This window comes from Podarcis raffonei, chromosome 8 (assembly GCF_027172205.1).
Source record: "Podarcis raffonei isolate rPodRaf1 chromosome 8, rPodRaf1.pri, whole genome shotgun sequence".
NCBI classification, from domain to species: domain Eukaryota; kingdom Metazoa; phylum Chordata; class Lepidosauria; order Squamata; family Lacertidae; genus Podarcis; species Podarcis raffonei.
The window spans coordinates 1,611,059-1,633,759 of NC_070609.1; the positions used below are offsets into that span (position 1 = coordinate 1,611,059).

At 49.9% G+C, this 22,701-nt stretch overlaps 1 protein-coding gene across 3 annotated transcripts in view; it reads right to left on the reverse strand.

The window, feature by feature from the left end:
- The window catches only part of LOC128420170 (transmembrane protein 87A-like), a 29,805-nt gene extending 7,527 nt beyond the window's left edge, over positions 1-22,278 (reverse strand). Inside the window, exons 1-14 of one of the 3 annotated variants that reach the window (XM_053401698.1) lie at positions 22,120-22,278; positions 16,354-16,420; positions 15,070-15,161; positions 14,683-14,793; positions 13,545-13,613; positions 11,727-11,903; positions 10,496-10,592; positions 8,973-9,037; positions 8,306-8,489; positions 7,584-7,683; positions 4,683-4,776; positions 4,507-4,580; positions 2,095-2,201; positions 603-661 (exon numbers count right to left, since the gene is read on the reverse strand). In XM_053401698.1, the coding sequence (XP_053257673.1) occupies positions 603-661; positions 2,095-2,201; positions 4,507-4,580; positions 4,683-4,776; positions 7,584-7,683; positions 8,306-8,489; positions 8,973-9,037; positions 10,496-10,592; positions 11,727-11,903; positions 13,545-13,613; positions 14,683-14,793; positions 15,070-15,161; positions 16,354-16,420; positions 22,120-22,272 (1,449 nt within the window). In that variant the 5' untranslated portion in view covers positions 22,273-22,278. Of the gene's footprint in view, positions 1-602; positions 662-2,094; positions 2,202-3,698; positions 3,770-4,506; positions 4,581-4,682; positions 4,777-7,583; positions 7,684-8,305; positions 8,490-8,972; positions 9,038-10,495; positions 10,593-11,726; positions 11,904-13,544; positions 13,614-14,682; positions 14,815-15,069; positions 15,162-16,353; positions 16,421-22,119 lie in introns of all 3 variants that reach the window. The other 2 variants (XM_053401699.1, XM_053401697.1) reach the window with 2 other exon arrangements.
- Positions 22,279-22,701: the final 423 nt, after the last annotated feature.

Below are 22,701 nucleotides of genomic sequence, written 5' to 3' on the forward strand. Positions count from 1 at the left end.
AAAATACAAAAAGCTGTAAACATATATACCATGGGTAGGTAACCTAAGTCCCCGGGGCCGGATGCGGGCCAATCGCCTTCTCAATCTGGCCTGTGGACGGTCCAGGAATCAGCATGTTTTTACACGAGTAGAATGTGTCCTTTTATTTAAAATGCATCTCTGGGTTATTTGTGGGGCATAGGAATTCGTTCTTTTTTTATTTTCCAAAATATAGTCCGGCCCCCCACAAGGTCTGAGGGACAGTGGACTGGCCCCCTGCTGAAAAAGTTTGCTGACCCCTGATATATACCATATTTTTCCATGTATAAGACACCCCCATGTATAAGACACTCTCTGTTATTAGGGACTCGAATTTAAGAAATCCCCACCATAAGACGACCCACAGTTTCTCACATAATTTAAAAGTAAAAAAAACCCTAGTCTTAAACACGGGGAAAGTACGGGGACTATGATCACTGAAAAGCAGTTAAAACTCTTAACAGGATTTAAACAGTATTTGTAAAGATCTGTTCAAATGTAGATAATAATCGCCATTAGCTCAGCACCCCCAAAAAACTGTCCGTCTCCCCACCCGCGTCTGGATGGGGCTCCTCAGTACTCACTGCCTGGCACGTGGCAAGCCTGAAAGTCTTAGTGGTCCAGATAATGAAGATAACAGATGCTGCAGAGGAAACAAATTTTGGGTGAGTTGGATGAGACTTTGGCAGCAATGCCAAATATTTATCTTGCACCATTTAAACCAGCAGCACCCTCTGCGACCTCCAGGTATCCTGCCTTTCAATACGACTGCAGGTGTTTTTTGGGCCGTCCATCCATCGCCTCGATTATTCCCTTTGGGGAATAACCAAGATGCAAGTCAGCGCTGCAACATAAGGTCGCAGCGTGGAGGGCTCCTCTTCGGCCTGCCAGCCCCACCCTCCCTCCTAGGCAGCCCGTTTCATCACCACCCTCCAGGAGCATCAGCTTTCTGTGCGCACCGAGTGTGCTCCGTGCGTGTCGGAGCTGTTTTGGGGATTACTGCAACTTAAAAGAGTTATTTATTTAGGTACGGTGGTCCCTTGGTTCTCAAACACCTTGGAACCCAAACGCTGCAAAGCCGGAAGTGAGTGTTCTGGTTTGTGAACATTTTTTGGAAGCCGAACGTGCTCCGATTTGAGTGTTATGCTTCCGATTGGAGTGTTACGCTGAGGTCTGTCTGTTCTTGCTATTTATTTTATGTTTTTGTTTTTGAGTCTCTTTTTCTTTTGTGACTGTGTGGAACCCAGTTCAGCTACTGATTGATTGATTGATTGATTGTGTGACTGCAGTACATTGCTTATTGCTTCCATTTTATGGATCAATGGTCTCGTTAGATGGTAAAATTCATGTTCAATGGCTCTTTTAGGGGTTGCTTTTAAAAGTCTGGAACGGATTAACCCAGGCATGTCCAAAGTCCGCTTTGGGTTTCATCCAGCCCCTGTGGCAGTTTATTTCCTGGGTTAAAATCCTGAAAAGACCTCAACAACTTCAATCCTAAAAAACAACTTTGGTCGGCCCTCACAGCCCTTCACTTCATCAAATCTGGCCCTCTTTGTAAAAAGTTTGAACACCACTGGATTAATCCGTTTTGCATTACTTTCTAGGGGAAAGTGCGCCTTGGCTTTGGAACGCTTTGGTTTTGGAACGGAATTCCGGATTGAGTTTGAGATCCAAGGTACCGCTGTACTTCTGAAAATCTCGTGTTTCCCTGTCGAAAATTCTCCCACGTTCCATGGTGGGCTTTTGGCTCTGAGAATGACTCTTCCGCGGACAATGGACGGCCACCTGCCAGGGACCCCTTTGCCGCAATCCCCATAGCTGTCAACATTTCCCCTTTTTTAAGGGTAATCCCCTTATTCCGAATAGGATTCCCCGCAAGAAAAGAGAAAAGTTGACTGCTATGGCAATCCTTGCCTTACAGCGGGGCGTCGGGCTGGATAACCTCTGGGGGTCCCAATCAGCGCAACAATCCCGTGAATTCTGCCTACAGGTGGGACTGGGAAACCTGGACGCGCACATAATACAGACACGAAGCAGACGGGTTGGGTTGGGGTCCCCCTTCTCCCCCAGACTCACCGATGACGGCGAAGATGAGAGTGTTGGTGAAATGGCGGTAGAGCGAGAGCTTGACCAGGTTCCGGCGCAGTTTCAGCAGCTTCATGGTTTGCACCAGGCTAATGAGGATGTGTTGCTCGTTAAGGAAGACAGCAGTGGGTGGCAGCGGGGGGGGGGGGGAGAGTGGCTGGGGGGGAAACCCAGCCAGATGGGCTGAATATAAATAATAAATTTATTATTATTATTATTATACCTAGGGTATGTCCCACGGACATACCTCTCCTGGGATGCCTCTCCTGGTATGTCCCACGGAGGACCTTACGGTCTTCAAACAAAACATCTTGGAGGTCCCAGACCACAGGGAGGTTAGGCTGGCCTCAACCAGAGCCAGGGCCTTTTCGGCCGTGGCCCCGATGTGGTGGAATGCTCTGTCCCAAGAGACTGGCCATGGAGGCGCAGGTTGCAGCCACAGCAAAGCTGACATTTTCCCATCTCCGCCGTATCAAGCAGTTGGTCCCTTCCCTTTCTCGCCCCGATCTGGCCACTGTGATCCACGCGACGGTCACCTCCAGGCTTCATTGTTCTAATTTGGTCTATGCACGGCTGCCCTTGAGACTGACCCAGAAACTCCAGCGGGTGCAGAATGCCGCGGTGAGATTCCTTACGGGGTCCTCGCCATGGGATCACATTCACCCGGTGCTATACCAGCTGCACTGGCTCCCGGTGGAGTACAGGATCAGGTTCAAGGTGCTGGTTTTAACCTTTAAAGCCCTATACGGCCTCGTACTTACGGGACCGCCTCTCCTGGTATGTCCCACAGAGGACCTTACGGTCTTCAAACAAAAACATCTTGGAGGTCCCAGGTCGCAAGGTGGTTAGGCTGGCCTCAACCAGAGCCAGGGCCTTTTCGGCTGTGGCTCCGATCTGGTGGAACGCTCTGTCACAAGAGACCAGGGCCCTGCAGGACTTGACATCTTTCCGCAGGGCCTGCAAGACAGAGCTGTTCCACCAGGCCTTTGGCCAGGGCACAGCCTGACCCCCTCCTCTGGCAATCCTCACAGAACTCTAGCCCAATGGTTGCCATCAATTTGATTCAGAATTGAGTTTAGAATGAATTGATTTTAGAATGCATTTCAATTGATTCATTGCGATTTTATGTAAACTGTGTTATTTTTACTGTTGTTAGCCGCTCTGAGCCCGGCTTCGGCTGGGGAGGGCAGGATATAAATAATAATAATAATAATAATAATAATAATAATAATAATAATAATAATAATTTATTTAAATTAACTGTTTTATTTTAATTAACTGTTTTGCCCCCATAAGAGGAAGCTGGCCAGACCCAACAGGGTTCTTTTTATAGAGCCTCCAGGTCCATACGCAGTCTATCTGGATCCCTTGAGTTTTCTGGGCCACTGGGTTTTCCCCATGTTCTAACCACCACCAGCTACGCCTTCCCAGCAGATAAGGAGCGTCGCTACGGGCAGGGAGCTCAACCACCCGAAAAGGAGCAGATCGTTGGGAAAATGACTTTTGGGGGAAGGAGGGCAAGAAACCGAAAGGCACATGCAGGCGAAACTGAACGAGAGTCGGGGCCCGACCCGGCCAGGCAGAGCACAGAGGATATCCACCAGCAGAGGGCAGAGTCGAGCATAGCCAGAGGGATAGCAGCTAGCAGCACCAAGTCGTCTTGTGCCTGCGATAAAACGGGGGCGGGGGGGGGGGGGGAGACAAGAGAAAAGAAGGAGAAAGAGGTGATGAAGAGGAGAGGCTGAAAGAGCAGGGAGGCCAAAGTGCAGGCAGGAAGCCGAGCTGATTTGCAGCTGAGAACAAACAGCTCAGTCAAAACAAGCCAGGCGACTAGGGCGAGCGGACATTCGCTTCCAGGCGACCACGCGATATGAAGCATTTGGGTTATAAAGACTAGGAGCGGCCGCCTGGGAAACAGCTTCTACCCAAATGCGATTTTGGTTTTAAACACAGTGTAAGAAGTCTCTATGGGAGTATATTGTATTTAAAAATGGGGTATCAGAGTTTTTAGGGGGCTAACCAGGCTGGGATAGCAGGCTTGTTGGGTTTTGAAGGGCTGCCTTCAGGTGTCTCCTAAAAGTCAGATAGTTGTCTCTTTCCTTGATATCTGATGGGAGGGCGTTCCACAGGGCGGGCGCCACCACCGAGAAGGCCCTCTGCCTGGTTCCCTGTAACTTGGCTTCTCGCAGGGAGGGAAGGGCCAGAAGGCCCTCAGGAGGTGGACCCCGGTGTCCGGGCTGAACGATGGGGGTGGAGACACAGAAATCCTTTGTGGGCTGCCGGATTAGATTGAAAAGCTTTATCCTTCTCCCTTTAGACCCCCCCCCCAATCTCTAATACAAGGCAAGAGCGAAGATCTGACAGAAAGCAAACTGCCCAAGTTTCTAGTCCCTAGTAAAGGATATCCACCAGACGATACACGAATCCACAAACGCCAGGAAAATTTCACAGATGAGCGCGGCGGCTTTGGTTTGCTCCTGGGGTGGGAGGGGGACAGTCAGGCTGAGAGGGCTGTTCCTGGGCTTAACCCCCCCCACGACACCCTCCCTGCCTCCCCCCCCCCCGCCGCCCGTGCTTACCGATTTGACCCGCAGGACCCCCTCGATGATGGAGAAGATCAAGTACATCAGCCCCACGCCCACGACCCGATTCAAGAGAGCCCCCAGCCGTGGCCTGCGGAGAGAAAAGAGGGGCAGAAGTCGAGGAGCCGAGTCACCGGGAAAACGGGGCAGGTCTCTTGTGAATGTGACGGCACTTTGCCGCGATTCCTGCGTCGCAGCGGGTTGGGCCAGATGACCTTGGGAGGCCCCCTCCCAGTGCTGCAATTCTTGCGACCGGTTCTATGATCCGAGAATGTCTCCCAGGCAAGAGGATGATGATAATAATAATAATAATTTAGTCGTTTAGTCGTGTCCGACTCTTCGTGACGAGTATAGCATCTAGATCAAGGGAAGTAATAGTGCCACTGTATTCTGCTCTGGTCAGACCTCACCTGGAGTACTGTGTCCAGTTCTGGGCACCACAGTTCAAGAAGGACACTGACAAACTGGAACGTGTCCAGAGGAGGGCAACCAAAATGGTCAAAGGCCTGGAAACGATGCCTTATGAGGAACGGCTAAGGGAGCTGGGCATGTTTAGCCTGGAGAAGAGGAGGTTAAGGGGTGATATGATAGCCATGTTCAAATATATAAAAGGATGTCACATAGAGGAGGGAGAAAGGTTGTTTTCTGCTGCTCCAGAGAAGCGGACACGGAGCAGTGGATCCAAACTACAAGAAAGAAGATTCCACCTAAACATTAGGAAGAACTTCCTGACAGTAAGAGCTGTTTGACAGTGGAATTTGCTGCCAAGGAGTGTGGTGGAGTCTCCTTCTTTGGAGGTCTTTAAGCAGAGGCTTGACAACCATATGTCAGGAGTGCTCTGATGGTGTTTCCTGCTTGGCAGGGGGTTGGACTCCATGGCCCTTGTGGTCTCTTCCAACTCTAGGATTCTATGACCCCATGGACCAGAGCATGCCAGGCACTCTGGTCCATGGTGTCATGAAGAGTCGGACACAACTAAACAACAAATAATAATTTATTTACACCCTGCCCATCTGGGTATACTCTGGGCGGCTTCCAACAAAATATTAAAATGCAATAATCTATGAAACAGTAAAAGCTTCCCTAAACAGGGCTGCCATGGGCCTGGATCTGGCCCAATCGCCTTCTCAATCCGGCCCGCGGACGGTCCTGGAATCAGCTTGTTTCTACATGAGTAGAATGTGTGCTTTTATTTAAAATGCATCTCTGGGTTATTTGTGGGGCATAGGAATTCGTTCTTTTCCCCCCAAAAAAATATAGTCCGGCCCCCCACAAGGTCTGAGGGACAGTGGACCGGCCCCCTGCTGAAAACATTTGCTGGCCCCTGCAAAAGAGGCACAAAACCCATAGGAAGACAATTGATTCAGAACTTGGACAGGCATTGGCTGGGGCAGACGTGGGGAACCTCAGACCTGGCAGCCAGATGTGGCCCTCCAGGCCTTTCCAAGTGGCCCTCAAAACCCCCCCAGCCTACGCCCTGCTCTGCAACCCGAGTTTGCTCAGCCTGGAAGTGCCCAGGCACCTGGGAATGCCCCTTGCTTCCCTGGGTGGAGAATACAACCACAGAGCAGAAAGGGACCCTGTAGATCATCTAGTCCAACCGGCTGATTTGCAGGAAATTTTACACCTGATGGGGCTTGAACCCATTGCCCTGAGATTAAGGTCTCCTGCTCTGCTGAGTGACAGAGAAGGGCATGTTGGAAACTAGGTGAAGGTCCTGTGTGAGTGTCTGGAGGCGGTTGGAGGATGGATGGTGGCTAATGGATTGAGGTTGAATCCTGACAAGACAGAAGTACTGTTTTTGGGGGACAGGAGGCGGGCAGGTGTGGGGGACTCCCTGGTCCTGAATGGGGCAACTGTGCCCCTGAAGGACCAGGTGCGCAGCCTGGGAGTCATTCTGGACTCACAGCTGTCCATGGAGGTGCAGGTCAAATCTGTGTCCTGGGCCGCTGTTTATCAGCTCCATCTCGTACGCAGGATGAGACCCTCCCTCCCCACAGACTGTCTGGCCAGAGTGGTGCATGCTCTGGTTATCTCCCGCTTGGATTACTGCAATGCGCTCTACGTGGGGCTACCTTTGAAGGTGACCCAGAAACTGCAACTAATCCAGAATGCGGCAGCTAGACTGGTGACTGGGAGCAGCCGCCGAGACCACATAACACCGGTCTTGAAAGACCTACATTGACTCCCAGTGTGTTTCTGAGCACAATTCAAAGTGTTGGTGCTGACCTTGAAAGCCCTAAATGGCCTCAAAGGCCCAGTATACCTGAAGGAGCATCTCCACCCCATTGTTCTGCTGGACACTGAGGTCCAGCTCCGAGGGCCTTCTGGCGGTTCCCTCATTGCGAGAAGCAAAGCTACAGGGAACCAGGCAGATGGCCTTCTCGGTGGTGGCACCCACCCTGTGGAACGCCCTCCCATCAGATGTCAAAGAGAAAAACAACTACCAAACTTTTAGAAGACACCTGAAGGCAGCCCTGTTCAGGGAAGCTTTTAATGTTAATTGTATTTTAGTGTTTTGTTGGAAGCCGCCCAGAGTGGCTGGGGAAAACCAGCCAGATGGGCGGGGTATGTATGTATGTATGTATGTATGTATAAATAAATAAATAAATAAATAAATAAATAAAATAAAATAATAATAATAATAATAATAATAATAATAATAATAATAATAATACAACTGGCCGCCCCACAGGCTTTCTCCCCTAGCCCCGGCCACAACTCCCATGCGGCCCCCGGAAAGGAACGCAGCTTAACGCAGCAGTTAATTCTTCCCCATCCCAGGAGAATTAACTGGCGACATCAGGGACTGCAGTTGGGGCCTTCTGCACACCAAGCAAGTGTCCTCGGCCGCTTTGGCCAAGGGGTTGCCCCCCTTTCCCCGGCTGACACACTCACTTGACGATGCCGTATCCCAGGCTAGCGATGATGACCAGAACCCGCGCCAGCATCCTCTTCACGGCGCACAGGACCTCGGCAAATATCACCGCCCCTTGAACTGGAAAGAAGGAGGAGGGAAGGCGCCGTTTTGAGAGAAGGCAGAGGCTGCGGAAATGCGGGGCAGCCCCTGCAGAGATGAACCAGAAACTTCCCGCAAGGTCCACACCAGGCATCCCCAACCTGCGGCTCTCCAGATGTTTTGGGACTACAACTCCCATCATCCCTAGCTAACAGGACCAGTAGTCAGGGGTGATGGGAATTGTAGTCCCAAAACATCTGGAGGGCCGAAGGTTGGGGGTGCCTGGTCCACATCATACATTTAAAGCTCCACGGTGCAGCTTTCAACGGTCATGGCGGCTTCACCCAAGGAATCCTGGAAACTCTGTGTGTGTCTGTACAGTCATACCTCAGGTTACAGACGCTTCAGGTTGCAATTTTCGGGTTACGGACTGCCGAAACCCTGAAGGGGTTACTTCCAGGTTTCGGGGGTCGCACATGCGCAGAAGTGCTAAATTGCGCATGTGCAGAAACACCAAATCGCAACCCGCACGTGCGCAGACACGCCGCTGCAGGTTGCGAATGCTGCCGGTTGCAAACGTGCATCCCCCCACAGATCCCATTCGCAACCCAAGCGCCCGCTGTATTGCAAAGCACGTCTCCATCAGCAAGTCCCCACTGACCTGAGGTCCCTTGGCTCTGGATACTCTGAAACTCTGCATAGAAGACAGCCTTCTCTAGCATTCCCAGGAGGATGACGCCGCCAATCCAGAACTGGATGCGAAGGATGTCTCGCCAGTAGCAGGCCAGCAGGACCAGCCAGAGGACCCCGTAAAGCACGTAGACAATGCACATCACCATGTAGAACTACGGGGGGAGGAAAGGGCAGGAGAGGGATGAGGCTGGAGGAGAAGGAGAAGCAGCAACCAGCTCTGCAGGGGTAGCAAAAACAGGGCCCTCCAGACCTTCCTGGACTACAACTCCCATCATCCACGGCGATCTGGCCACACTGGATGCTGGGAACTGTAGTCCCAACACCTGGCTACCGACACGGTATATAGAAATGGGTCAAGGCAGGAATCCTGACACAGCGCCAACTGCTGGACAGAGGTGTCTTGGCCGCTGTACTCCGGCAGCTGCCAGGCTGGACTACTGCCCCACGCTCTACGTGGGGCTGCCCTTGGAGACGACTCCGAAACTTTGAATGGTCCATAGCGCATCATCGGCCAGGTGTCTCTTTGTTTAGAAACGGCTGTGCTGGTTGTCGGTCTCTCTGAGCTGCCCGCCGGACCCCACACGCAGCACCGCCGAGCCCCACAGGGGGAACCCACAGGGAGGAAAAGAACTCACCACCATCAGAGGCCACTCGGAGGCAGAGATGTACTGGTGGTCGGGGTGCTTCATCTGCACGTCAACTGAAAGTTGGAGGGGGAAAGGAGACAGGTGAGCGGAAGGGGCAAGGGGAGAGGAAGCACCCAAATTCTGGCACGCTTTTCCCACACAAAAGGTGGCAAACATGTAGCCTCAGTCCTGGAAGCGTTGCAAGCTAAACCCCCAGCACAGCTATTATACGGGGCTCAGATTTGGACAGGAACTCACCTTGGGTCTACGGAAGCTGTCCAGTCAAAGCTCTTAAGGCAAATTTCTTCTGTCCCCCCGTGTCCCAAACGCATCATTGCGCCTAGAGGCTAATCTTCCCTCGGTAGAATTATGGATCTGGCGTAGGACACTCAACTATTGGCTTCGCCTAAACTCAAATTCCCCCGGTCTAATATCCCTAGTGCCGCAAGATCCCAAAAGCGCCTGGACTAAAACTGTCTATCAAAAACTTCACTCCTGTGGTTTATCACCACAACAGCCACTCACTGTGGGTTTTAGTCAAGCAAACAGCCTAATTTGTCAGTGCCTAAAAGATATCGAGCGTCAAAACAACTTGGCCACAATCAGGAAATTCTGCCTATGGCATGAATTTCAACTCTCTGGCACCCTATCTGCATAACCGAGCAATTCCAAAATATAGAAGCGTTTTTACTCTCGCAAGATTGAATATATTGCCCTCGGCTGGACTTGAGGGACGATTCCAGCAGATTCCACACGAGAAACGCTTATGTCCCTGTGGAGATGGCTGTTGCAAATCGGTGGCGCATGCCCTTCTGGCTTGCACTCTTGATAAAGACTTGAGGAATGAGGTCATCACCCCTCTTTTATTGCCCATTCGGGGTCGCCCAGCCACTGCCCCAGTGCCCTTTCTCTTGGCAGATCAAGATGAGCAGGTGACAGCAAAGGTGGCAAGGTTTTTAGCTGAGACGATCAGAATAAGGTCCACTACTTGACCATTGATTCAAAGCCCTAAAATGTATTTGATATAATTGATGTTTTCATTTCTGTTCTTTGTACAGTGGTACCTCGGGTTAAGTACTTACTTTGTCCTGGAGGTCCGTTCTTAACCTGAAACTGTTCTTAACCTGAAGCACTTTAGCTAATGGGGCCTCCTGCTGCTGCTGCGCTGCTGGAGCATGATTTTTGTTCACATCCTGAAGCAAAGCTCTTAACCCGAGGTACAATTTCTGGGTTAGCGGAGTCTGTAACCTGAAGCGTATGTAACCCGAGGTACCACTGTATACTGTATTGTAGAAATCTGATTTTTTGATTACTATTTTTTTAAAAACCATTGATTTTTATCCAGCCTGCATTATACGCAACAGAGCTGGAAAACAAAGCCCATCTCTTCACCCGGGTATCTAATGCCGGGAACAGAACAGCTCGGGTCATTTCTCGCGCGAAGGCAAAGCTTTCCCCACCGACTCAAACGCCGCTCCGCTGACTAATCTCAACCCTCGCCGCCCACGGAAAAGCCGTGCCGTTTCACTCACTTTTGATCTCCCAGTTAGGAGACGGCATCTTGTTGCTGAAGATCTTGAGGATGAAGACGTAAGGCCCGTCCTCCCAGGTCACGGCGACCGTCGAAACCTGGAAGGAACCCCCCCGGAGAAACCCCCCGGGTCAGCCAAGGTTCTGGGACTCAGAAGCGTTGCTGCGCCAACCACGGAGGGCATGGCATGGCCTTCATGACAAACAACCTTTGGCAGCCCTCCCCTGTAGTGATCAGGTGGGATTGCTATGAGGAATTACAAAAAATATGGAGCAAGCCATTTGTGTCCACAATGAAAGCATTGCGTTGACTGGGTTTGAGCCATTTTGACAGTAAGAGCTGTTCGACAGTGGCATTTGCTGCCAAGGAGTGTGGTGGAGTCTCCTTCTTTGGAGGTCTTTAAGCAGAGGCTTGACAACCATATGTCAGGAGTGCTCTGATGGTGTTTCCTGCTTGGCAGGGGGTTGGACTCGATGGCCCTTGTGGTCTCTTCCAACTCTAGGATTCTATATGATTTCTGATCAACCCACGCCTCTGCATCCCTGTCCTGTTTCTCTGCCTGACAGGCACGTATAAGCATTCTAAATACACAGGCCAGTTGCTTCACCAGGCATCCTGGGTCATAAAGATGGAAAGTAGCTTTGATGTAATTTGTTAATCTTTAGGTAGATCTTAAGGGCCAGCAAACCTAGACAGCATCTTAAACCTTAAACCTAGACAGCATCTTAAAAAGCAGAGACATCACCTTGCCAACAAAGGTCCGTATAGTTAAAGCTCTGGTTTTCCCAGTAGTGATGTATGGAAGTGAGAGCTGGACCATAAAGAAGGCTGATCGCCGAAGAATGGATGCTTTTGAATTCTGGTGCTGGAGGAGACTCTGGAGAGTCCCATGGACTGCAAGAAGATCAAACCTCTCCATTCTGAAGGAAATCAGCCCTGAGTGCTCACGGGAAGGACAGATCCTGAAGCTGAGGCTCCAAGACTTTGGCCACCTCATGAGAAGAGAAGACTCCCTGGAAAAGACCCTGATGTTGGGACAGATGGAGGGCACAAGGAGAAGGGGACGACAGAGGACGAGATGGTGGGACAGTGTTCTCAAAGCTACCAGCATGAGTTTGACCAAACTGCAGGAGGCAGTGGAAGACAGGAGTGCCTGGCGTGCTCTGGTCCAGGGGGTCACGAAGAGGCGGACACGACTAAACAACTAAACAACAACAACAACAACAACCAACCTCTAACTTCTGCTTCTTTGCCACTGTGCTTTTTGCGGCGCCTTTGTCTTCCTTCTCGCTGGCCGAGGCAGCCGGCCGCGCAACATCCTTGCTCACTTGTGTGGCTCCAGTTTCCTTCCCCACGGCCTCTTCTTCGGCCTGCTTGGGAGCCTCCCTCTTCTTCACTCCCGACTGGGGCTGTGGGCAAAACGGCAAAAGGGCATCAGGAACAGGGTGGGAGCGCCAACGAAAGGGTGGCGTCTCTTGGAGGAATCGGTCCACCCACTGCTCTTGGGAGCCACACTGGCTGTGAATCGCAAAGGGTCCCAAGAAGGGGGAACTATCCCTTCTCTCTCTTTTTTTTATATATAAATTTTTATTAGTATTAACATACCATTTTCAACAGTAATTAAACATGCTTTTACATCTTATTCAATTTTTTTTGACTTCCATCGGTCCTGTCTGTAAATTTTCCAATCTCATCTCTTAGTATACATTTATTACTTTTCTTATTACACTGGAAAACTTATAACCAATTATCTCTATTCTTTATCCATTTTGTAACACTTCTTGTATTTCTCCTTACAAAACTTCTTGTAGTCCTGCTAGCCTAATTTGTGGGTTACAATTGCTCTTCAAATGCCCTTCTCTCTCTTTCTCACCCACTGAGAGAGGGAGTGGCAAACAAGGGAAACTGCATCTGGTACCCAGCAGTAAGCGATTTCAGAGAAAATCAGGCAGAACATCCACAGGGCTGCAGCAAAGCCACCAGCGATATCTGTTGTTATGCCAGGGATGGGGGGAAAACTTCGAGTCTGGCCAGGGAAGGGAAGTTTTTAATGTTTAATGCTGTATTGTGTTTTTAATATTTGCTTGGAAGCCGTCCAGAGTGTCTGGGGAAACCCAGCCAGATGCACAGGGTATAAATAATAATAATAATAATAATACGGTCATACCTCGGATTAAATGTGCTTCAGGTTCAGCACTTTCGGATTGCGCTCCGCGGCGACCCGGAAGTAACAGAATGCGTTACTTCCAGGTTTTGTCGCTCGCGTATGTGCAGATGGTCAAAATGACGTCGTGCGCATGCGCGGAAGCGGCGAATCGTGACCCACGCACGCACAGATGCGGGTTGTGTTCACTTCTGGATGCGAACGGAGCTCCAGAACGGATCCCGTTCATATCTAGAGGTACCACTGTAATATATTATGATTATTATGAATGCTACTCTCCAACTCCCATTTGGGACTCTCCCTCAGGCCACACTCCCCCCAGCTTTCTCCCCCCCCCGCCCCCCCGCCTTGAGAGTTTGATTTTCCTGGATGGCCTGCACTCCTGGAATATACTGATAATAGCTCTGGAGAGGAGAGAGAGGAGTGTTTGAGTATCCATGGAAACTAGCTTACCCCACAATGGTAAAATTTGCACTGCCCACTTTCCTTCTGGCTTTGCTCCCCCCCCCCCGACATGCTGAATGGCACAGAAACACCCTGCCTATTTAGGGAAGAACCATCTGGCCTAGTGGGAAGATCCATCGCACCACTGAATTTAAGGCTGGCTTCAGGGCCCCGGGAGCGCGGTTAAGAGCAGCACTTGCAGCGCTGAGCGTAAGAAGAGCTTGCAGGATCAGGCCAGGGGCCTGTTTAGTCCAGCATCCTGTCTCCCTTGTGGCAGTGAGTTCCACAGTTTAATGGCCATCCAACCCAACTCCCTCCTTTAAAGCAAGCCTGCAGCCCCTCACTATGTCGTCGGGCATCAATATCAAGGCCAGGGACTTCTGTCCAGGGTGAGACCACAGCCCCGTTCCCCAGCCCCCCAGTTCCCCGACTCTCCACTGACCGAACTGACCACGCCTTCCTCCTTGAAAGGCTGCAGCTTTTGGGGCTTCGGCAGCTCTGGGAAGTGCAGCTGAAAAAGAAGACAGCCGGTTGTTAGCGCCCTGTTCTTTTCTCCCGACGAAAGCCCCCCCCCACGACCCCTCGCCAATTTGCAATTCCTAAGGGAAAACGCACCCCACCTCTCCTAATTTGGGGATAAACCCTTGGCTGCAAAATTGGACCAGATTTCTACCTCTGCTTGGTCCAAAGAAAAGCCTCTTTTCCCTCCATGTTCCTCAGGGTTCCTCCCCAAGTAAATAAGAATAATAATAAATTTTATTTATACCCCGCCCTCCCCAGCCAAGGCCGGGCTCAGGGCGGCTAACAACCAATCATAAAAACAAGGTGATTGGAATACAACTTAAAAAACAAGGTTAAATACAACAAATCATAATAATAATTTATTATTTACACCCCGCCCATCTGGCTGCGTTTCCCCAGCCACTCTGGGCGGCTTCCAACAAAACACTAAAATACAACAACCTATTAAACATTACAAGCTTCCCTAAACAGGGCTGCTTTCAGATGTCTTCTAAAAGTTTGGTAGTTGTTTTTCTCTTTGAAATCTGATGGGAGGGTGTTCCACAGGGCGGGTGCCACCACCGAGAAGGCCCTCTGCCTGGTTCCCTGTAACTTGGCTTCTCGCAGGGAGGGAACCGCCAGAAGGCCCTCGAAGCTGGACCTCAGTGTCCGGGCAGAATGATGGAGGTGGAGACATTAAATGATTAAAAGGAAAGAACCAAGGAGAAGCAAAGGGGTCACAATCTTCAGCCCGGAAACCCAAACGTTTGCTGGGTTGCGCAGAGCAAACTGGGCCACGACAACACGTTGCCCGAAAGCCCCTTCCCACATCAGGTTTTCTTTCAAAATCTTTCCTCCTCCACCAATCACCTTCACCCCGTTAGCGAAGGAGAAGGAACAATGCTTCTCCGCAGGCCGCCCTGGGCTCCCCCCAAATCTTCCTTCCTTCTGCAGACACAAATCCTCTTCCCTGCTCCGTCCAAAGGCCAGCCCTCCCCAACGCAGCCGCCTTCCCCGCTAAACCGATCTCGCTCCACCCGCGTCCCAGCGACTCGCTGCCGCCATTTTGCATTGCCCACCTCATTGAGCTGGCTGCACGGGACCAGAGTCGTGTACCAAATGTACTGGCCGCCTCCGGCAACGCTGGCCTCCGTTTCGTAATGGCTCAGGTACTGGTCCGCCTTGGTTTCCTGAGAGGGCAGAGGAGGAAACTGATAAACGGGTTGTCGAAAAACTAAAAAATGGACGTGTGAAAAGATTAAGATTGGGGGGGGGAATAATACGATGAATTAAAAAAGATGATGGGGATAACTTTTACTAAAAAACCGGTGGTGCTCCTGTGGGAGGGAGTTCCGCAGTCCAACTCTGCACCGCCCACAGACATCCCAGAAGCCCCTGGGCTTCTCAGGGACTCTTCAACCCACCCCAGTTCCACTCAACAAGCAAAGAATGGGCTGTTTGCTCACGTCTATGTAGACCTCGTCGTGGCAGTGGGAGCTGCGGAGGTACCAGGTGATGTTCAGGGACAAATCAGGGGCAACGCAGTTCTTTTCCACAACTGCAAAGGGAAAGAAGCATTAGGTGAAGCTGCCAGGAGGGCAGCAAGCATCTGGCGATAACCCAACCTCCCGGTGGAAAGTCAGGCGTGCAAATGAGCCCTGATCTGGATAACCTTTTGGGCTAATAATAATAAATTTTATTTATACCCTGCCGTCCCTGGCCAGAGCTCAGGGCTGCTAACACCAATAAAATCACAGGAAAAACATAATACGGGGGGAAACAAAAGAAAAAACCCCAATATAAAATACAGGTTAAAATGCAATTTAAAATGCAGCCACATTTTAAAAGTAGCCCATAAATCAAAGCCATAAGGGGAGGGAAACATAAGGGTCAGACTGAGTCCAAACCAAAGGCCAGGCGGAAGAGCTCTGTCTTGCAGGCCCTGCAGAAAGATGTCAAGTCCCGCAGGGCCCTGGTCTCTTGGGACAGAGCGTTCCACCATGAACCCTAGGAGTGTATCGCACTACTAAAGCATCTCTCCCGAGGATGGAAGTTTCTCAACAGGAGTGTGACACAAGGTACTGTATTTTTCGCTCTATAGGACGCACCAGAGAATAAGACGCACCTAGTTTTGGGGAGAGGAAAACAAGGGTAAAAATATTTTGAATCCCAGAAGCCAGAACAGCAAGAGGGATCTGGCTTGTGGGATACCGTGTGGCTGTTCTGGCTTCTGGGATAGCCATGCCAAGCCTCTTCAGGGCAGCGGGATGAAGGCTCCCCCTGCCCGGAAGAGACTAAGGCAGAAGCCAGGACAGGCGCCTCGCTGAAGGACAGGTGCTGCGCAAAGAGGGAGAACTGCACAGCGCCCCTTCAAGCGAAGCTGGAGAAGGAACAGAAGGAGACCCTTCTGCTCCTCCTCCGGCTTCCAGGAGAGGCACCTCGCTGAAGCTTTCTGCTGCTCCCCGCAGCTTGTGGGGCTGGCGGTGGAGAAAGCCGAGCTTCCCTCACCGCCAGCCCCGGGGAGCAGTGGGAAGGCTGCGCTCAGCTTTTCCGCTGTTCCCCGCGCTTGTGGGGCTGGCGAGGGAAGCCCGGGTTCCCCCCCCCCCAGCGACCACACATTCGCTCCATAAGACACACAGACATTTCCCCTTAGATTTTAAGAGGGGGGAAGTGCGTCTTATGGAGTGAAAAATACAGTACGTCTTTGCACAGGTGAGCTGGTTCCCTTATATAACAGCCCTGGAACTTACATTTGAGGATAATCTGGGTGTCCTTAAACATTGTTTTGGGTAAGACAAACAAATTCTTCGTTTGGTTCTGAAAAAGAAGAAGAGCAAAAATGGATTGATTAGAGACACCCTCAACTGGGCTCGTTCCTCCCCAAAATAGTTTCAGGCCCCCACGCAAGGACGTCTCCTCTGGTTCTGAAAACAACCGCTTGGCCTCAGCAGAGTGGCAACTTGCAAGTGGAAAATTTCAGCCTGCTGCTAGGTCGAAAGAGATGCTGAGCGGTGAGGAAACACGAGCAGCCTTGTGTTCCAGGCTGTGCGTCCCTGTGGGTTAAATTTCCAAAGAATGCAAGCTCAGAAGGCAAGAATGAAAGCCAGGGCAAAGTCACAGGCCGGACAGGAAGCCACTGGCAGTTTTGGGCAGGTCACTACCCTCAGTCTTCCCTGTCTGCATTATGGGGATAATAGTGACGGCAGAGGACTGAGATGAGAACAGTGCAACGCTCAAAGTGCGCCATATAATGTTCAATAAGCATTGCAGCAGGGTGGAAGGTGGGAGAGAGGCAGGTTGTGGGACCAGCAGGAGAGGCAACATATATTCCCCCCCCCGACTGCTGCATATCCTAATCCACAACCTGAGGACCGTCTATCCCACACAGAAAGAGTTGCCTGGTGTTTAGCTGTAAACATTAGGGCCCTTGTATCTACGGGACCGCCTCTCCTGGTCTGCCCCGCAGAGGACCTTAAGGTCCATGAATAACCACAGTTTAGAGGTCCCAGGCCCTAAGGAGGTTAGATTATCCTCCGCCAGGGCCAGGGCCTTCTGAGTGATGGCTCCGACCTGGTAGAATGCTCTGCCCCATGAGACCAGGGCCCTGCAGGATTTAACTTCCTTTTGCCAGGCCTGTAAGACAGAGCTATTCTCCCTGGCCTTTAATTTGAATTCAGCCTGATCTTTTATTTCCTTTCTCTTCCCTCCCCCTCCCCTTTTATGACGTTCACCCACTCTGAGACCCCACAGCTCATTCTCCCCTGGCCTTCTTGCCGGCCCAAGTAAGACTAATTCAGCCAGCTAGCCCTGGGGATTATCTAATTGATTTTTGATTTGTATTGTTATTCATGTTTTTATACTGTATTTTATGCTGCTTTTATAATTAAGTGTTTTAAATTTGTTGTTAGCCTCCCTGAGCCCAGTTTTTGAACCGGGAAGGGCGGGGTATAAATAAAAATTTATTATTATTATTTATCATTAATGCCCCTCTGTGTTGTTTCAGCTCCACACATTTCTCCTCTTAGCTAAGGATATGAAACTGGTTTATACAGAGTCAGATTATATGTGCATCAAAGTTCCAGGTGACCTGCACTACAACTCCCATCATCCCTCCCCATTTGTCCATGCCGGCAGGGGCTGATGGGAGTCGGAGTCCCAAACTCTGGGAGGCCACAAAGCTGGGGGGAGGCTGATCTGGCACAATAATACTCCGGCAGAGAGAGAGGTATTTCCTAACCCAGAGATGCTCAAGGCAGAAACTTGGGTTGTTTTCTGTGTTCAAAGCTTGTGCCCTGAGACTAAACTCTGGGCTTATTCTGGGACATCCTGCGTCTGCCAGCCGTTATTTCCTCTAGCAAAGAAGGAGGGTTGGAAGCAAAAGCCAGAAATTTGGAGCAGCTGCCCTCCCTAGTTGCAGACACAACTGGCAGTCGACCCATTGCAAATTCCTCTGCTTGGCCTAGAACTCCAGCAGGTGAACTAGGATTTACTCGCGAGGCAGACTGAAAGCACCTGATCTGCCTTCGCTCTCCGCAACTCAGGGAAACACAGTCGTTCAATTGCCCTGAATTAACCTGGTGCCCTCCAGATGTTTTGGGCAGATGTTTGGCTGAAGTCTGAAACATCTGGGTGGGGTCCAGCCTGGAGAAGGGTAGTCTAGCCCAGGCATAGGCAAACTCGGCCCTCCAGCTGTTTTGGGACTACAACTCCCACCATCCCTAGCTAGCAGGACCAGTGGTCAGGGATGATGGGAGTTGTAGTCCCAAAACATCTGGAGGGCCGAAGGTTGGGCGTGCCTGGCCCACACCATACATTCCTGTTTAGGGAAGCTTTTAATGTTTAATAGGTTATTGTATTTTAGTGTTTTGTTGGAAGCCGCCCAGAGTGGCTGGGGAAACCCAGCCAGATGGGTGGGGTATAAATAATACATTATTATTATTATTATTATTATTAATAATAATAATAATAATAATAATTAAAGCTCCATGGTACTGCTTTAAACGGTCATGGCGGATTACCCCCAGGAATCCTGGGAACTGCAGTTTTCTCAACTTGGGCGGAATTCACCTGCTACCCAAATCAGCAATGCAACCGGTTTGCCGAGGTAAACGAATATTAACTCTGGGGCAAACATTCCATGGGGCTTTATTGTACCTGAGAACAAAAAAGAAGTCTGCAGTCTCAAAGGGCAGCCTTTATCTTGCACCTGGGAAACGCAGTTACAGAAAAACACCTGGCCCAGGACACAGGACTGTGGGCGAGGTTTATGACCCTGAAGAACGGGGAAAGTAGGCCACAGGAAGAGCATGCATGCGCCCTTCGCCATCTGCTGCGCCACCGAAAAAAGGAATTGAGGGTGGTAGTTTTGGTGGGGGTGTTGTGCGCTCAGGAAATGAAGAACTAGGTCTCCCCACTTTCTCACATTCAGAGATAAGATCAGGACTTGCGGTGAGAACGTGAAAGCATTTCCCGCTAGATGCCGCCTCCGCCTGTTAATAAACACTCAGTGTGATTGATTTCTCAAGCACTCCTTCCATCCTGCCCACCGCCAGCGGCTTTTGGTTAGGGGCGGCTTGTAAATAGAGGCAGACTTCCTTGTTCATAGATCATGGGTAGGCGAACTAAGGCCCGGGGGCCGAATCCAGCCCAATCGGATTCAGCCTTCTCAATCCAGCCCATGGACAGTCCGGGAATCAGCGTGTTTTTACATGAGCAGAATGTGTCCTTTTATTTAAAATGCACCTCTGGGTTATTTGTGGGGCATAGGAATTCATTCATTATTATTTTTTTCAAAATACAGTCATACCTCGGGTTACAGACGCTTCAGGTTGCATGTTTTCGGGTTGTGCACCATGCCAAACCCCGAAGTACCGGAACAGGTTACTTCCAGGTTTCGGTGCTCGCACATGCGCAAACCCGCTAAATTGCGCATAAGCGCCAAATTGCAACCCACGCATGCGCAGATGCGGCGCTGCGGGTTGGAACGTGCTACCTGCATGGATCACGCTCGCAACCCGAGTGTCGACTGTATAGTCCAGCCCCCCACAAGGTCCGAGGGACAGTGGACCGGCCCCCTGCTGAAAAAGTTTGCTGATCTCTCTCATAGATGGTATAAACTGCCCCTTCCCATCCCTGAAACAATACCAAAGACAGGAGAACTTCGGTTCTTTTTCTGCTCAAGGAAGCTCACCCCCCCCCCGCAATCTTGCCACCCACCTTAAAATACCTCTGCCTTCTATGGAATGCGATCCTTTAAGACCCAAAAGAGGGGTGCGGACTTTTCTTACCCCCTCCCCTCTTCCAACCTGCCCTGCCCAACTTTTCCCCAAACATACACCCCCCCCCCCAAAAAAAAAAACCAGTGTCCATAACAGGACTCAAAAATGGTTCACTCCTAGATCTGTTAGCATGGTGCACACAGAGGGAAAAGTCTCCACCTGCTCCATTGGGGTGAATGGCAACCACAACTATCACCCATGTAAGTAGACCTGGTGCCTTCCATGACATGGACCAGGCATAGGCAAACTCCGGCCCTCCAGATGTTTGGAACTACAATTCCCATCATCCCTGACCACCGGTCCTGTTAGCTAGGGATGATGGGAGTTGTAGTCCCAAACATCCGGAGTTTGTCTGTGCCTGACATGGACAAAGTGAGGAGGCTAAGAATCAATTTGATTCGCTCCCCCTCTTTCTTTTTTCCTTTTTCCTCCTCTGATGGAACTCCTATTTGGGGACTTCCCTCGCTTTTTTCTGGCCCATGTAGGACCAGTCTGGATAGTTAGCCTTGGTGAAGATTGGACGTTTTTATCCCAAAAAAAGTTTTTGATTGAGTTTCCACTGAAATGAGGCTGCATTTTAATGTTTTGATGTTGTATTTTAATCTTGTATTTTAAGCTACATTTCAATCAACTGTTTTTATATTTGGTGTTAGCCGCCCTGAGCCCTGTCTTGGCTGGGGAGGGTGGGGTATAAATAAAATTTATTATTATTAAGTGCCCTGCAGATGCCCAAAACAGACAGGAGCAGGACAAGAAGGGAGGGGATCACAAGATCACCAGCAGGGATCTGCCACTGAATGTAGGTCAGGAGCAAGTCCAGCAGGGGCCATTATTCTCATTCTTATCCCCACATACATTTGGGGCCCCTGGTCCAGACTCTGCTCTGCTCCCCTCCTCCTAATGGCCGCTGAGGACCAGGCCTGCTCTGGTTTGGCTTCTTGGTCACACCGCAGCGTGACAAGCGGTTGCGGATGGGCTGCCACTTTATTCTGGGGAATTTTAATTCAAACACACACCTTGTTATGAGTGCCATTCATGACAAGGCTGGCTTTTTTCCTCTCCAAGGCCATTATGTTATATTATTATTATTAAGTTTCTAAGCCACTCTCCATCTGAGGAACACAGGGTGCTTTACCATATAAAAACATAAAAATAAGCACCGTGGTATAAAACAAAAACAAGAACCCCACATTAATGATATAAAGGTTAATTCTGAAAGCCATGAGGCAGGGAGGAAGAAAGTTGACAGGCTCTAAAGAGCCAGGGACGTAAAGTGGAATGTTAGGATGTGAAAGTATATAATAAAATGGAAAATAAATAAGAACCCTACATTATTAAATTGAAGTTAATTTCAACAAGCATTATATTAATTATACTATATTGTACCACACCATGTATTAATTATAATATATTGACTACATTACATTGACTATATCATATTACTTAATTATAATATATTGACTACATTACATTGACTATATCATATTACTTATGTATTGAATTGTATTGCCTATTATATTAAATACATATTAACCCTTATTAATTGTACTATATTATGCCACACTATGTATTAAATATACTATATTGACCATATCATATTGACTATACCGTATTAAACTGCATTAATTGCATATGCTATTTATGACACATTAACCCTTATTAATTATACTATATTATGCCATGCTATGCATTAATTATACTTATATTGACTATATCATATTGGCTAAACAGTAGTGAATTGCATTAATTGCCTATTATACTAATATTAACCCTTATTAATTATACATTATGCCACACTATATATTAATGATAATATATTGACTATATTACAATGACTACAGTGGTTATGTACGTAATTCGTTCCGGAGGTCCGTTCTTAACCTGAAACTGTTCTTAACCTGAAGCACCACTTTAGCTAATGGGGCCACGCGATTTCTGTTCTCACCCTGAAGCAAAGTTCTTAACCCGAGGGGCTATTTCTGGGTTAGCAGAGTCTGTAACCTGAAGCGTCTGTAACCCGAGGTACCGCTGTAATCATAATATATTGACTATATTACATTGACTATATCATATTACTTACATATTGAATTGTATTAATTGCTTATGATATTAACATTCACCTTTATGAAGTACACTATATTATGCCACACTATGCATTGATTACACTATATTGGCGATGAATTGCCCCTTCCCTCCCTGCCCCCCCCGTTAACCCCTCCGCGCCCGGGCCCCACTCACCCCCCGGGCCTGGAGGCTCCACCGCCCGGGCTCCGAGGCGGCCCCTCGCGCGGGCCCAGGCGCCAGGGCCGCCCCGCCGGCCAGCAGCAGCGCCAGCCGGAGCAGAGGGAGCCGCGGCCCCCAGCAGCGCGCCAGGCGCCCACCCGACGCCATCCTCTTCCGGAACCGGGCGTCACGTGGCGAGGCGGGGCGGGGCCTCCAGGAGGGAGGGGTCGGGAAAGGGGCGGGGGAAGGGGCGGGGGAAGAGGCTCCGCCTCCCTCGGCAAGGCAAGGGAGCGGGGCGAAAGAGGCCGCCCCGGGAAGGAACGAAGAAGAAGGGAGAGAGAGAGGGAGAGAGGGAAAGAGAAAGAGAGAGAGAGAGAGAGGGGGGGGGGGAGAGAGAAAGAGAAAGAGAGAAAGAGAGAGAGAGAGAGGCAGACAGGCAGACAGACAGACAGACAGACACAGATCAATAGACAGACAGATCAATAGACAGACAGATCAATACATAGATAGACAGATAGACAGATAGACAGATAGATAGATAGATAGAGAGACAGACAGACAGACACAGACCAATAGATAGATAGACAGACAGATCAA